A 13,929-nucleotide genomic window follows, 5' to 3' on the forward strand; every position below is an offset into this window, starting at 1 on the left:
GGAAGAGGCGTTTGTACTTGCCTGTTGTTTGATCCACATGATGGCGTTGAAACCGTCGTCATATGCCGTCGGAAGACGGTTTTCGGGGGCTAAACGGTAATTAACCGACACGACGACGCAGCCGGTAGTGGTGGCGAGGTTGGCGAGGAACTCATGGTAGCAGCTCCATGCGGCGGAGCCAACGCAGAAGCCGCCGCCGTGGAAGTAGACGAGCAAAGGTAACGAGTGATCGTTTGGATAGTAGTAATTAGGGACGTAAATGCGTGCCCATAAGTTGGTGAGTTTGTCTATGAAAACGTCTTTTGACATCACTAGGTTTTTGTCTATTGACCAAGTGGAAGGGACATTAGGGATGATTGCGGGCCTCTCTACGTGCCCGTCTTTCGAAACCCGAATTAGGCCCTCAATCTCCTCGACGGTGGCGGCACTACCATGCTGGTGGTGGTTCTTGTTTGGTGCTGCAGGGATGTGGTTTAACTGTGTATCCATGGATATGGTGGCCATATTTCTTCTAAATCTCTTACAGTACTAGTATATGCTTTTTTTTTTAAATAAAAAATAAAAAACTTTTGTGGAGTGTAGTGGAAATTGTGTTTCTGTGATGGGGATGTGATTGTATTTGGAACTTGGAATTGCTCTTTATATAGAGAATGGAAGAGGAATATTAGACGGAATAGAAGGCCCATTTTTAGTGTGGAAAGAAAGGGGTTTTGCTCCTTTTTCTATATGTAGTGGGCTATTCAACTCATCACTGTATCGATCGTCACGTTTGGATTCTCATGATCATCTGAGATCTTCAATCTGATTTGTCCACCATCTCATGACAGTAAATTTTATTCCTTTTGGTTAATGAAACAAGTTGAATCCATTATCATCATGGCTGTTCACTATTTTTATAAGTACAAACATGCATATGCTTAGCAATTAAACTTACCATGTGAGAAACCACCATTCACACAACTTGCAGAGCAAACTGATAGACAATAAATTAGTAAAATTATATTATGCCATTACTTCATCTTATTATGCTTAAATCCTTTACTGAACTTATTATTAAGAGAAATTATAATCCTCCTGCTATTTATCTTGTAGTGCACTGCAGAAGAAGAAATTAATTTAATTCATTATCCATGTTGAAATTTTTCTGAGTGTCATTAAATTGGTATGGGACAAAGCCATTCATAGCTCGCAACTTGAATATCATATATATAGTTGTCAAGTTGTTTTGACTATGCTTGTCATGTGGAGACTACCTCATACTCACCAAGTAGACATGTATATGCAGTAATATGCTAGCTACTCCTAACAAAAAAAGTCAACTCATTATTAGGCACCTAATCATCTAATTTCTAGCAATGTTACGGAGCGCACCGGTGGTATTGAACACCATTTACTAATAGAATGTGAGTCTCTCATACGTATTGAGCCTATAAGCAGGGCCTACGATCTATTGGTAGTTGTACTTAGCGCCAATAGTGTTTCTAATCATTTTTCTCTAATTTATGTATTATGCAAAGTAGATCCTATTGACATGCAACTAATTCTAATTTCTATATTATGTGAAGTTGCATTCAGATACTACATCACCTAGTAGATTATAACCGATTGAGACATGGATATCCCTTAAATTCCAAGTACATGCAAATGGCCATTCAACTTTATTCTACATACATTATCCCACTTTCTTCTATATCTTTTTCTTTTCTACACTTTATGTTTAACTTATTCCATCCTCTCTGTCAATCCTATAACGATCTATCTAAGGCCGAAAAGTGAATCCTGTGTATACTCCGTGCAAGCAATCACCAAATGGGAAGATTGACAGAAATTTCTCACCAAATGTCACTCCTCCAGAGAAGGAATTTGTTCCTGAGTTCTATCCACCATCGTCACAATATTTCTTTTCATTTCAAGATTGATATAGATCTTTCAAGCTATATGAAACGATATAAGGAATCAAAAACCATATTTTTGAAGCTGTTAATACTTGGGGCTGGATTTTGTTCTTTTGTACTTGCATAAGAATCTTTACCTTCCGTCCATGATCTTTATATCTGCCAAGTATTCTTCTCCCTTAACATATTCAGTATTATTAAATTGACGTAGAATTCTTTGTTTTTTAATTTATGGAACGTTTGGTTTATGGATTCAGAATCGTGATTTATAATCATTTTCATTTTACGTGTATTTTTTGTGAGAGAAAATACTGTAACAAACTACGAACTATGATTCAAATCATGACACGAATCTCCTTTTCAAACGTCTTATTAGTTTCATACACCCTTTTTAGTAAGCTAATTAATTAACCGTCAGTTTGACTAATGCAGTTTCGTTCTTCTTTCAAGTATGAAATGAAATGATACAATGAATATATAGCTCGTAATTGTCAAAAGTTTTTTGTTTTTTAAATGCCATATATACTTGTATTCTATGTGTTTTGATACGAAATAGTGCATGATTCAATGCAAGTTTATACAGCAGGAAATTCGAACAACGTGTTTGCTAAGGAAGCTATTGGGAATAACACGTGAAAACAAAGTTTAACAATTAAAGTCTCGTTTATTTCACTGATTCGAGTTTTGTTACAGTAAAAAACTTCAATTTTTGCTACAGTGAAAAGCTCTCAGAAACAGTCACATCTAACTTTTTGTTATAATAAAAAATTCTCGTATAAAGTCACATCTCAACTCAAATTAAAAACTTAAATCAGCGAACTAAATGGACACTTAGTCTAGAGAATATATATAACACTGTGTACAATATCTTCTCGAAACAGAGACACTTGAAAACACGAAAGCCTCATAGAAGTTTTTGAGAAAGTTAAGTCAGAATGGTTTTTTTCTCCTCTTCTGTTCTCTTCTATTCTATTGCATGAGTCAAAAGTGTTACTACTCTTCTTTTTTAGCTTTTGACTGAAAAGAATATCAGAAATTTCCAAAGTGGCCTTTTAACGAATTAACGACCAAACCACCGCAGATCACAATTCTGTTGGCAGCCTAATCCAACTATATATATTGCCCATTACGCCATTCCATATATATCAAAAAAATGTCAACGTAGGATAATTATAATTCAAAATATTGACCCTTGGCAGGTCTAAAAGAAAGGGCTTGCAAAGTGCACGAGAAAAAAAAAATTCCATGCCCTTAAAGGATATATAACACAAATATCCAATTGGTCCCTGTTCAGTAGATTTTATAGCAAAATATATAAAACTGATATTTACTTAGCCAGAAAAAAACTTTTATGATCCACGGAATTCAGTGACCAAAAACACCTCAAATAAAATCCAATGACAAAGATATATATATCTTGTGGGGAGCCACTGAATGATGCGTCACGATCTCCTTGTACATACACGACAACTTTCAATGACGATAAAAGTTTAGATTCTTTTTCATCCTCAAATCCCACCAAGAAAAAAATCAAAATAAAAATTACAAGCCATTTTCAAGCGCTCCATGGATATGCAAATGGGGTTTCCTTCTTTATTCTTTAAAAATATTCCCTTCTCTTTATTGTTTCTCATCCTTTTTGACCAAATCCACCCACACGGGTGCATTGTGGCTGGGGGGCCTGCAGATGGGGGGGTGGCGGATACTGATAAAAACTTGTGTAGATCTTGTTTTGAGATGAAATGGTTTCCAAATTGCATTTTTCTTTATATGAAATGGTTTCCAAATTGCATTTTTCTTCTCTACGTGTGTCGCGTTGTGCATGCCCTTCTAGCAATAACTAAAGTGTACCAAAAATCATCAAACGTGGTGACTTAGCGGTGTAGAGTACGGTGATGGGTTTGTAAATTTGTAATCACATTCGAGTGTTACTGGAGTTCTTCCTTTTGAGAATTGAGAGTATTTCCGTTCAGTTCGCGGATTCGAGTTTTTAATTTAAGTTGAGATGTGATTTTATATGAGAGTTTTTTACTGTGGTAGAAAAAGTTATATGTGACTTTTTGTGAGAACTTTTAACTGTAACAAAACTGAAATTGAAAACTCAATTTGATAAAATGAACAAGACCATATATATATGCTTGTGATACCTAGTACTCAATTTAGAGTACCTTAAATTATGCCCTACATACGCTTAACAATTATACAATTGATAGGGCTAGCCGGCTAGGCACTCCTCGTCCCAGGAGTAGGGCACACCAATGACGAAGTAGAACTTTTTCTTAGGCCTAATTTTGAAGTTACTACAAATTGTTTGCGACAAGATTTCCTAGCTTAAAAAATATTGCATAATAACCACATTATCATGGTTATTGAAGATAATTTTCTGGATGTACACGAGCAAAATATCATGAATCAATTGATACTTAGATTGCGTAGTCAATTCTTTAAAGTATTCAAGCACAAAATACCTTCTCTATCGTAGTAACATCAACACCTAGAGTTAATATCAATGTTAGAAGTAGATAAATTAATAGATGTGTATTGCTTATTCTTAGTTAATTATAAAATAAATTTAAAGTTAAAATTAGTATTTTTTTTTTAAAAAAGTAGTATTCTTAAATGTATTTCTTTAGATAGTAGTATTTTTAAAATTTTTGAACGTTTTAAGATTATATTTTTTATTTTTTTTAGAGGGGTCATATCTAATTTGTTATAACACAACTATAGATATACATAGCATAAAAAATAAAAGAAAAAAAGTTGAGGGGGGCTTGGGCCCACTTATAAAACCTTCAACAAATATTTCTATGGGCACTTTATAAGAACACCACAAGTTTGTTTAGATTGGCATATGTCAAGAGACATAAAATATTACAGAGAATGTCAAAGTTAAAAATACTTAAAAATTATAAAATCTATAAAAGTCATAAATATATATATGAAAAATCACAAAACTCTCATAAAATCCAAATATGTTGAATTAAATACATAAAAGTACAATCATAATTTTACTTAATATATAAAACTTAAATGATAATATTGCTGTATATTTTGTAATAGTTACTCATAACATCCAAACTTAAAAACTATGATATATTGCCAAATATCTCCATTTCTATAGTGTCTCGTGGGGCCTTTGATAATGGTCATGTGTATCTAATGCTAATAATCCCCTCTTGCTAGTACAGAAGGTGCTGTTGGTAGACGCCAATACCATAAAGCCAATGGTAATAATGGAAAAACAACATTTGTCATATTAAAAATGATTTTTTTTTATGATGGTTATTTTTATCTAGCATAAATTCATATGTCAAATAAAAAATTTACAAATTACAATGCAAAACTATACACAAGCTTATTTTCTAACTTGTTAGAAACTCAATGACCATTATCACTGTGATACAATAGGGAGCATCTAATTTAGTAATCACGAGTTTAAACTAATAGAGATGCCTTGAAGACCCTATGTGAAGTGAGGTTATTGTTAATGTTATTACAAATTAGACGTCTATCATGGAGAGCAAAAATAAATAACAATATACGCGATCTTCACTCTTTATGTTTGAACTACGTGCATTTTTATCTGCTACATTAAGTCACACTGTAATGAAGAAAATTACAAGAGAAGCCTACATTTCAGAAGTTCTTTTAACTTTAAAGATCAGTCTATGTGTGTGTCCGGGGTGCATAGTAATCAATAACCCGTTTAGTTCACTGATTCGAGTTTTTAATTCGAATTGAGATGTGACTTTATGTAAGAGCTTTTTATTGTAGTAAAAAATTTAGATGTGACTGTTTCTGAAAGCTTTTTACTGTAACAAAACTCGAATTCCGTTCAGTTCGCTAATTCGAGTTGAGATGTGATGTTGTGTGAGAACTTTTTACTATAATAAAAAAGTTAGATGTGACTGTTTCTGAGAGTTTTTTACTGTAGCAAAACTCGAATCAGTAAAAAGAACAGGATGAATGGGCCCAAAACTTCACAACTAAACAAAAGTTGCCATGTTATGCTATATCACCAAGACATGTAAGACCTTATTATTTTTGTAGTTATAAATTTAAATTGAGTTGAGAATGAATTTATGTGGGAGAAAAAACTTTAATAAAATATTAAATTTAAAATTTTATGAAAAATAATATGATAATAAAAATTTGAGTCAGTAAAACATTAAATTTAAAATTTTATGAAAAATAATACAGTAATAAAAATTTGAATTATAATACGTTTGGTTCATAAATTTAGAGTTACTCTCAATTTATATGTATTTTTATGAGAAAAAATATTATAATAAATCTTAAATTATAATTCGAACCATAGCACGAATCTTTACTCCAACGCAACATGTGATTCCAACAACGAAGCCTAATAAAAATTTGGAAAATAGTAGAAAATATGCCAATATGAAAAGTTTAAGAAAGTATATAGGCCAATTTTTAGTTATAGAAATTAATAGGCCATAACTTGTCAAGTTATGGTTCATGACCAGATAAGTTATGGACAAACTTGTCAAGTTATGGTTCATAGTCAGACAAGTTATGGACAATTATGGACAATAAATTATCAAGTTATGGTTCATAACAAGACAAGTTATGGATGAAAACAGTAATTTGGTCTATTTATTAACTTATGTAAACTATTGACCTATTAATTTTAATTCATCTTAAGTCTTGGCATATTTCTCTCTTTCTCCCTAAAAATTTACGGAAGAAAACGACAAAAGAAGTCTAAAAGGCCATTCTTCCGCGCAATTGCAACTGGGCTTGAGCTCCCGAAGACAACAATCCCAGCCCACATCTCAAACGGTCCGAGAAAACCGAAACGGTGCGTTTAAGAGAAGTTTGAAGTTCGAATTCGACGGAACGCAAAGATGGAGGGTTTGTTAATCAAAAAGCAGGCACAAACAAAACCTAGTTCGAGAAAGACCTAAAACTTCTCTGAAGCGAGAGAGAGAGAGTTTTCACTTCTCTCTGAGTCTTCTTCAGTGTCGTTTGCAGTTAGGGCAATTGGAAAAACGAAAGGCGAAGGAAGATGTCGTTGCGGGTGCTGAACCCAAATGCAGAGGTTCTCAACAAATCGGCGGCTTTGCACATGAACATCAACGCCGCCAAGGGCTTAATGGACGTTCTCAAGAGCAATCTCGGTCCCAAGGGCACAATCAAGATGTAAAAATGACTGACTGATTCTTTTGTTTTTGTTCTTTTTTTTTTCGTTTTCGTTTTCGTTTTTTATTTCTTCTGGTTTTTCTCGTTTCCGCATCTGATTTCATGTGTTTTTTCGTTTTCCAGGCTTGTTGGAGGAGCCGGAGATATCAAGCTCACCAAAGATGGTAACACTCTTCTCAAAGAAATGGTAAAGTTCTTCGCTTTTCTCTCTCGCTCTTTAAACCCTAGATCTTTAGATTCGATTACGCAATGGGACGTGGTGAAGTAATGTGAGGCTGAACAAGTTTTATTTTATTTTATGGGACTTAGGTTTTCTTATAATCACGGTGTTGTCTGTCATTCCCACTCAAATCTCAATAGGATGAACAAGATTTTATTTATTTATGTATTTATTTTTTTGAGAAATGTGACTATTTGGAAGCTGGATTTTGTGGGTTCATTCGAATTTGGAATAAGGTTTATGTTTTGTTATTGTTATTTTTATTTTGGGTTTTCTCAAAATGAGCATTTTGGTTTCATGTGTTTGTTATATATGCCTTTCTCGTGTTTCATTTGCTAGGCTACAAGTGTGTTTTTTAAGAAAATAAAAATTAGTGTAGTTGTTTGTGATCTTTTATCAAATGGTTGCAGCAAATTCAAAACCCAACAGCAATAATGATTGCAAGGACGGCTGTTGCTCAAGATGATATAAGTGGAGATGGCACTACTTCAACTGTGATCTTCATTGGCGAGCTTATGAAACAGTCGGAGCGATACATTGATGAAGGTGAGTGAAATCATTGACCCGAAACATTATGGATCATGTCATTTGCAATTTAATCTCGAACTATATATAGTAAGGGGAATATGGAATGTTGCAGCTTTGCGTCTTTTTTGAATTTTAGCTTGGGAAAGCGATAATGATTACGATATGATGTTCTTTTTTGTTGTTTATTAATTCTTCCATGAATGTGGTGGTTTGAGGTATGCTGATTGATTCTTCTAACAGGGATGCATCCGCGTGTCCTGGTTGATGGTCTTGAGATTGCCAAAAGAGCAACTCTCCAGTTCCTTGAGAAATTTAAGACTCCCGTGGTGATGGGTGATGAACCAGATAAAGAGATTCTGAAAATGGTTGCAAGAACAACCCTAAGAACAAAGGTAGAATGGTAGTTTTTGTTTAGGACATAATTTCAAATATCTTAGATAAATATCAATGAATCTCTCCATCTTCTATTTGCAAGCGTCTCTTGCATCTGATTTTGACATTTTGTTCTTTTTGAACAGCTTTATGAAAAATTGGCAGATCAGTTGACTGACATAGTTGTTAGTGCGGTAAGTGCTTTATAGCAATTGACATTACTTATAACTGATTATAATCTTTGTAGTTACTTGTGTATGCAATTTACAAGTTGCGGTGGACTTTTTGTTACTTGAGGAGTGACAACTCGTGATTTGAAATGACAGCTTCTTTGCATTTGCAAGCCTGAGGAACCAATTGATTTGTTTATGGTAGAGATTATGCATATGCGCCATAAATTTGATGTCGACACACGCTTGGTATGTGAATACTTATTTTGTTCTGTTTTCCATAACTGCTTCTTTTCCTCAAACAATTCAAATGCAACATATCGGAATTGTTCTTTATGGCTTAGCAAGACTGACGTTTTCTTGGTAAATATAATTGAATGCAATTTTGTATATGATATGGTATTGTTTGTACTTTCTTGTATTGTGAAATTTCTTAGTTCACTTGTCTTGTTTTTTAGGTTGAGGGTCTTGTCCTTGACCATGGTTCTAGGCATCCTGATATGAAGCGACGAGCAGAGAATTGCTATATAATGACGTTGAATGTATCGTTGGAGTATGAGAAAAGGTAGATACTAGAATGTAGGACTATATTTGTTTCTTAGATTGGACTTTGTATTCTTAAATGGTTATTATAGCATGAATGTTTTGGCAAATATTATTATTATTACTATTATTATTATTATTTTGCTGAACACAAAAGGGGCAATTTTCGGTTTTTGAGCGTTATTGAAGAAGTTAATGGTTTTTCCTCAGTGAAATAAATGCGGGCTTTTTCTACTCCAATGCTGAGCAGAGAGAGGCGATGGTTACAGCTGAGAGGCGTTCAGTTGATGAAAGAGTTAGAAAAATAATTGAATTGAAAAATAAGGTGGAATTCTCCTTTGGTTTATTATCCCCACTGTATGCTTGATATATGTAAATGTGGAATTAACGCTTATTTTATCTTTTGCTTTATGTTTGTCATTTACAGGTTTGTTCTGGTAATGGCAATAACTTTGTTGTCATTAATCAAAAGGGAATTGATGCACCGTCATTGGACGTTCTTGCAAGGGCAGGGGTAAGTCATGGAGCTCTAATTTTTCTAAATTTATATCATGTTGCTGAGAAATTACATATTCTTTTCTTTCCTTTTCCATGTCAATGCATGTCTTAGGGTTAAAATTGCATCTATCATCGTTTCTAAAATGCATTTTGTTAGTATATTTCTATTCTCAATTAGTGACTTCTAAAGAGAATACAAAAATCCATTTATAATATAGTTGAGAATTATTTTTTAAATCATAGCAACATCTTTCGAGCCCTGGTTTGTAATTTCCTAATGAGGTGAATTTTTAGATTATCGCCCTCCGAAGAGCAAAGAGGAGAAATATGGAACGGTTGGTTTTGGCTTGTGGGGGAGAAGCTCTAAACTCTGTGGATGATCTTACTCCTGATTGTCTTGGTTGGGCCGGACTGGTCTATGAGCATGTCCTTGGCGAAGAGAAATATACATTCGTGGAAAATGTGAAGAACCCTCATTCTTGTACAATTTTAATCAAAGGTACTGTTTTCATAGCCTCACTGCCAGAGTGGGCATTCATTTCATTTTTTTTAATCATTCGCCAAACTGTGGCTTGGCATATTTCGAAGTGACGATCATGATACTGCCAGCATTTTTATAGTCATTTGTAAGTTCCATAGTCACTAATGCCAAATTAATGGTGCAGGGCCTAATGACCATACGATTGCCCAAATTAAGGATGCTGTCCGTGATGGATTGAGGGCTGTTAAAAATACAATTGAAGATGAATCTGTGATCTTGGTACGTTTTCTTGAGCAGAAATTTCTTTAATGCGTACATGTTGGTATATGTAAATTACGTCATCATGTTGCCCAAGACCGTTTGGTCTAGTGGCACCAGGAATTTGGTTGGAGGCTGAATGTTCGATCATGTCTTGTATAAAATATAATAATAAAAAAATTGCGTCACTTGGCTTTTAAAGTTTCTTAGGAGACGTTTGGTTCATGGATTAGAATCATGTAATTAGAACCATTTTCGATTTACGTATATTTTTTGTGAGAAAAAACACTGTAGCGAATCATGCCATAATTCAAATCATGGTTTGAATCCTCCAACCAAACGTCCCCTTAGTGTTACCTGCTAAAGAGCCTGTTTTACTTTTTCCGTATAATGGCTTTGGTATTGCTGTAGATTTTGAAAAAATTACTTTTAGCTGTGCTGAAAGAAAAAACAGCTGTTACAAAATGCAGTTGAATGTTTGGTAAACTATAATTATAGTAGTTGTGCTGATTTCAAAATCAGTGTAATAACGTTTAGTAAATTATGAGGTTGAATTACTGTTGATAGTTAAAAATTACGATTATATTATATTATACTATAATATAATATATATAATTACAATATAATATATATTTATTATCATATTTAATATAATACAAAAAACTATTATTATATAATTATGATATAGAATATAATAATATTATTAAAATAATAACTGAAATAATTAAAAATAATGATTATATTATATTATAATTACAATATAATGCATATTTATTATTATATTAAATATAATACAATAAAACTATTATTAAATAACATATTATATAACTATGATATAGAATATAATAATATTATTAAAATGGTTAATATAATTATAATATTATAATATTTCAGTTATATTGTGTTGCTTCTAAAATCAATGTAATAACGTTTAATAAATTATGAGAGAATTGCTAGGAATAGTTAAAAATTATGATTATATTATATTATACTATTAATATCATATTTTTATTAATATAATAAATATAATTATATCAATACAATATAATATATAATATTATTATAAAATAATAATTATAATATCATATTATATGATATTATTTGTTACAATATTACTATTATATTATATTATTGTATTATTATATTATATTATATTACGAATCTGAAATTTAGATTGAAAAGATTGTAAATTTTAAATTTTATTAGATGTATTATGAGTATTATGAAAGTTTCATTAATTGTACTAGGTTGATTCCCGGACAATCTAAAAGCTAAAGTTGCATTTGAGCTTCTTTCTACTTTTGGCAGTAGATTCTTCAAAAAGCACTTTTGAGTAGATTTAGCAAACACTAAAATCAGTTTTTGTTACAAGCAGAAGTTGATTTTGGGAGTGAAAAGCAATACCAAATTAAGCCAATGATTCTTACTTTGAACATAGAAGTCTGATAGGTTGTGGATTTAATAAATGAATGTATGGTTGAATATTAGTTTTGAGGTCGTTTCATCAAATCAAATAAGATCTGATAAAGACATCCTTCACTTTATATTTGAGGTATGTTTCCATTCATCTCAATAAATTCATTTGTGTTTCAGGGGGCTGGAGCTTTTGAAGTTGCAGCTAGACAATATCTAGTAAATGAAGTGAAAAAAACTGTTCAAGGGGTAACTAAATTACTCTTCATTTTCCTGCTTAAAGATATATTAACTGCATCTATTATACATTTCTTGTTTTGAAATTTGGAACAGAGAGCACAACTTGGAGTCGAAGCTTTTGCTGATGCCCTCCTTGTGATACCCAAGACGCTTGCCGAGAACTCCGGTCTTGACACACAAGATGTTATCATTGCTCTTACGGTAGGTGTTTGAGATTAGTAACCTCGCTATTATCTTTTCTGAATAATTAACGAAAAAAAAAGTAGAGATCATCACGACTGAACTTTGCGATATCATGTGGGATGTTCATTCAGGGAGAGCATGATAGGGGGAACATTGTGGGTTTGAACCAGAACACAGGAGAACCGATTGACCCTCAGATGGAGGGTATTTTTGACAACTACTCAGTGAAGCGCCAAATTATAAATTCTGGGTACATTCGAACTCGATGCTTAAACAATTATGCTCTTCTTTTTCTTTCTTTCAAAAAAATGTTCTGGCAGTGATGATGGAGCCGTCATTTTTCATGCCATTCATGATACCTTTGATTTTATTTCATGCATAACGTGTAGTTTTCACTGATTGATCCTATAATATAGTCCCTAATTTTCACTGAATAGTAAGTCATTTGATGTAGTTTTCACTGATTGATCCTATAATATAGTCCCTAATTTTCACTGAATAGTAAGTCATTTGATGTGAGCAACTCTGTTTGCAGGCCTGTAATTGCATCTCAGTTGCTGTTGGTGGATGAAGTAATTCGCGCTGGGCGGAATATGAGAAAGCCAAATTAAGCTTTGGGACATCGGATGCCCGTGTGGAGATATTCTAGTTTTGTTTCTTAGTGTGCTATGAATTATGTCGAGCTACCTTGCTTCCTTGTAACAGAGGGCACTTTTTGTGTTGAGGACTTTTGTTAGAGAGAGAAGATTTTGCAAAGTTTGGTACTAATTTTTTCGTTAAGTTTCACATTTTGTTCGTGGTATCCTTAAATATGGTTTCCCTGGTGCTGTCCACAGTTCTCATTTACACTACAATTAAATTCATGAAAGGTTCTTTTTCGCTTTAGACTAGAAATAGTATTTTGTGTTGAAAGATGTTTCAAATATGGTACATGAACAAAAAAAAAAAAAAAACAAAGTAAAAACTAATGGATTTATTTATTAGATAAATGGATGAAAATTATTAAATGTAGGAAGTTGTATCAAATTTAATGCCTAAACTGAAAGATTGTTCCAAAATTAATTCTGTGAAATACATAGATTAGAATCAGTGTATAGAGTAGTTTTAAGATTCATTAAATTCGCTGATTTGAGTTTTTAATTTGAGTTGAGATGTGATTTTATGTGAGTTTTTTACTGTAGTAAAAGGTTTAATATGATTGTTTTTAAAAAATTTTTATTATAGTAAAATTTAAATCGATGAAATGAACGGAAAATTACTTGTTTTAAATGGTCTTTGTCAACAATTTTTTTTAAAACAATGGTGACCTTTACAAATAACTTGTTTAACAATCCTATTTTATTTTTTTATTTCTTGGTTTATTTTTGAATTAAGAAAATAAATCTATTGTTTGGAGTAGAGGCCCGGACAAGGCTTGAACTTAAGGTTGGAGACAAGACTGGAGATAGAGGTTGGGGTTGGAGGACGGTAGTGAGAATGTGACAGTGGAGAACAGGGTCATGGTTAGGGATGGGGCCGAGAACAAGATTGAGATTGACCCCAATCCCGTCCCATCCTCAACCTTGATCGCAACCCCACCCTCGATTGCAGCCTCGACTTGTGCCATAACTCAAACCTTGACTCCAGTCTTAATTATAGTACTGATCTTAATTTTAGAATCAAGAAATTTTTTATTCTGAAAAAGAAATTTATTTAAAGAAATTTAAAAAACAAGATGTTTTTCTCAGTTTCAAACATAAGGGAATTGAGAATAATTGAAACAAAAAACATAAACAAGAACAATATTATAGACGTATTTTCCACACACAAAAAAAAAAAGAAGCAAAAACGAGTTTACGAAGCATTTAGAGCTAAGCTACCAACTTTTGATGTTTTCCGTTTACCTAACTTTAACAGATGAACGAACTTTGATTTCAGCACTAATAACTTTTTTTGAAGGATGTTTTTTTATAAATGGCTAAAGTA

General features: G+C 32.7%; 2 protein-coding genes across 2 annotated transcripts in view; one reads left to right on the top strand and one right to left on the bottom strand.

Annotated features, from left to right (window-relative positions):
* The window catches only part of LOC21392017 (probable carboxylesterase 17), a 1,346-nt gene extending 833 nt beyond the window's left edge, over positions 1 to 513 (bottom strand). Inside the window, exon 1 of the mRNA XM_024170368.1 lies at positions 10 to 513. Within this exon, the coding sequence (XP_024026136.1) occupies positions 10 to 504 (495 nt within the window). The 5' untranslated portion in view covers positions 505 to 513. The remainder of the gene's footprint in view (positions 1 to 9) is intronic.
* Positions 514 to 6,784: 6,271 nt separating this feature from the next.
* Positions 6,785 to 12,831, top strand: LOC21392018 (T-complex protein 1 subunit zeta 1). The gene is made up of 15 exons (XM_010105505.2): positions 6,785 to 7,058; positions 7,182 to 7,245; positions 7,689 to 7,824; positions 8,047 to 8,198; positions 8,325 to 8,372; positions 8,505 to 8,597; positions 8,807 to 8,913; positions 9,102 to 9,216; positions 9,319 to 9,405; positions 9,684 to 9,888; positions 10,055 to 10,149; positions 11,722 to 11,790; positions 11,875 to 11,982; positions 12,096 to 12,214; positions 12,500 to 12,831. Exons 1-15 carry the CDS (start codon positions 6,925 to 6,927, stop codon positions 12,573 to 12,575), a joined length of 1,608 nt encoding a protein of 535 aa, XP_010103807.1. The 5' UTR covers positions 6,785 to 6,924; the 3' UTR covers positions 12,576 to 12,831.
* The last annotated feature ends 1,098 nt before the right edge of the window (positions 12,832 to 13,929 follow it).

Source organism: Morus notabilis, unplaced genomic scaffold, assembly GCF_000414095.1.
Source record: "Morus notabilis unplaced genomic scaffold, ASM41409v2 Scaffold1006, whole genome shotgun sequence".
Classification (NCBI taxonomy): domain Eukaryota; kingdom Viridiplantae; phylum Streptophyta; class Magnoliopsida; order Rosales; family Moraceae; genus Morus; species Morus notabilis.

Bases quoted from the DNA above. Each gene is read 5' to 3' on its own strand.
- LOC21392018 (XM_010105505.2), top strand. From the start codon at position 6,925: ATGTCGTTGCGGGTGCTGAACCCAAATGCAGAGGTTCTCAACAAATCG. The intron at 8,914-9,101 runs GTAGATACTAGA...GTTTTTCCTCAG, and splicing joins TCGTTGGAGTATGAGAAAAG to TGAAATAAATGCGGGCTTTT. The intron at 10,150-11,721 runs GTACGTTTTCTT...TTTGTGTTTCAG, and splicing joins AAGATGAATCTGTGATCTTG to GGGGCTGGAGCTTTTGAAGT.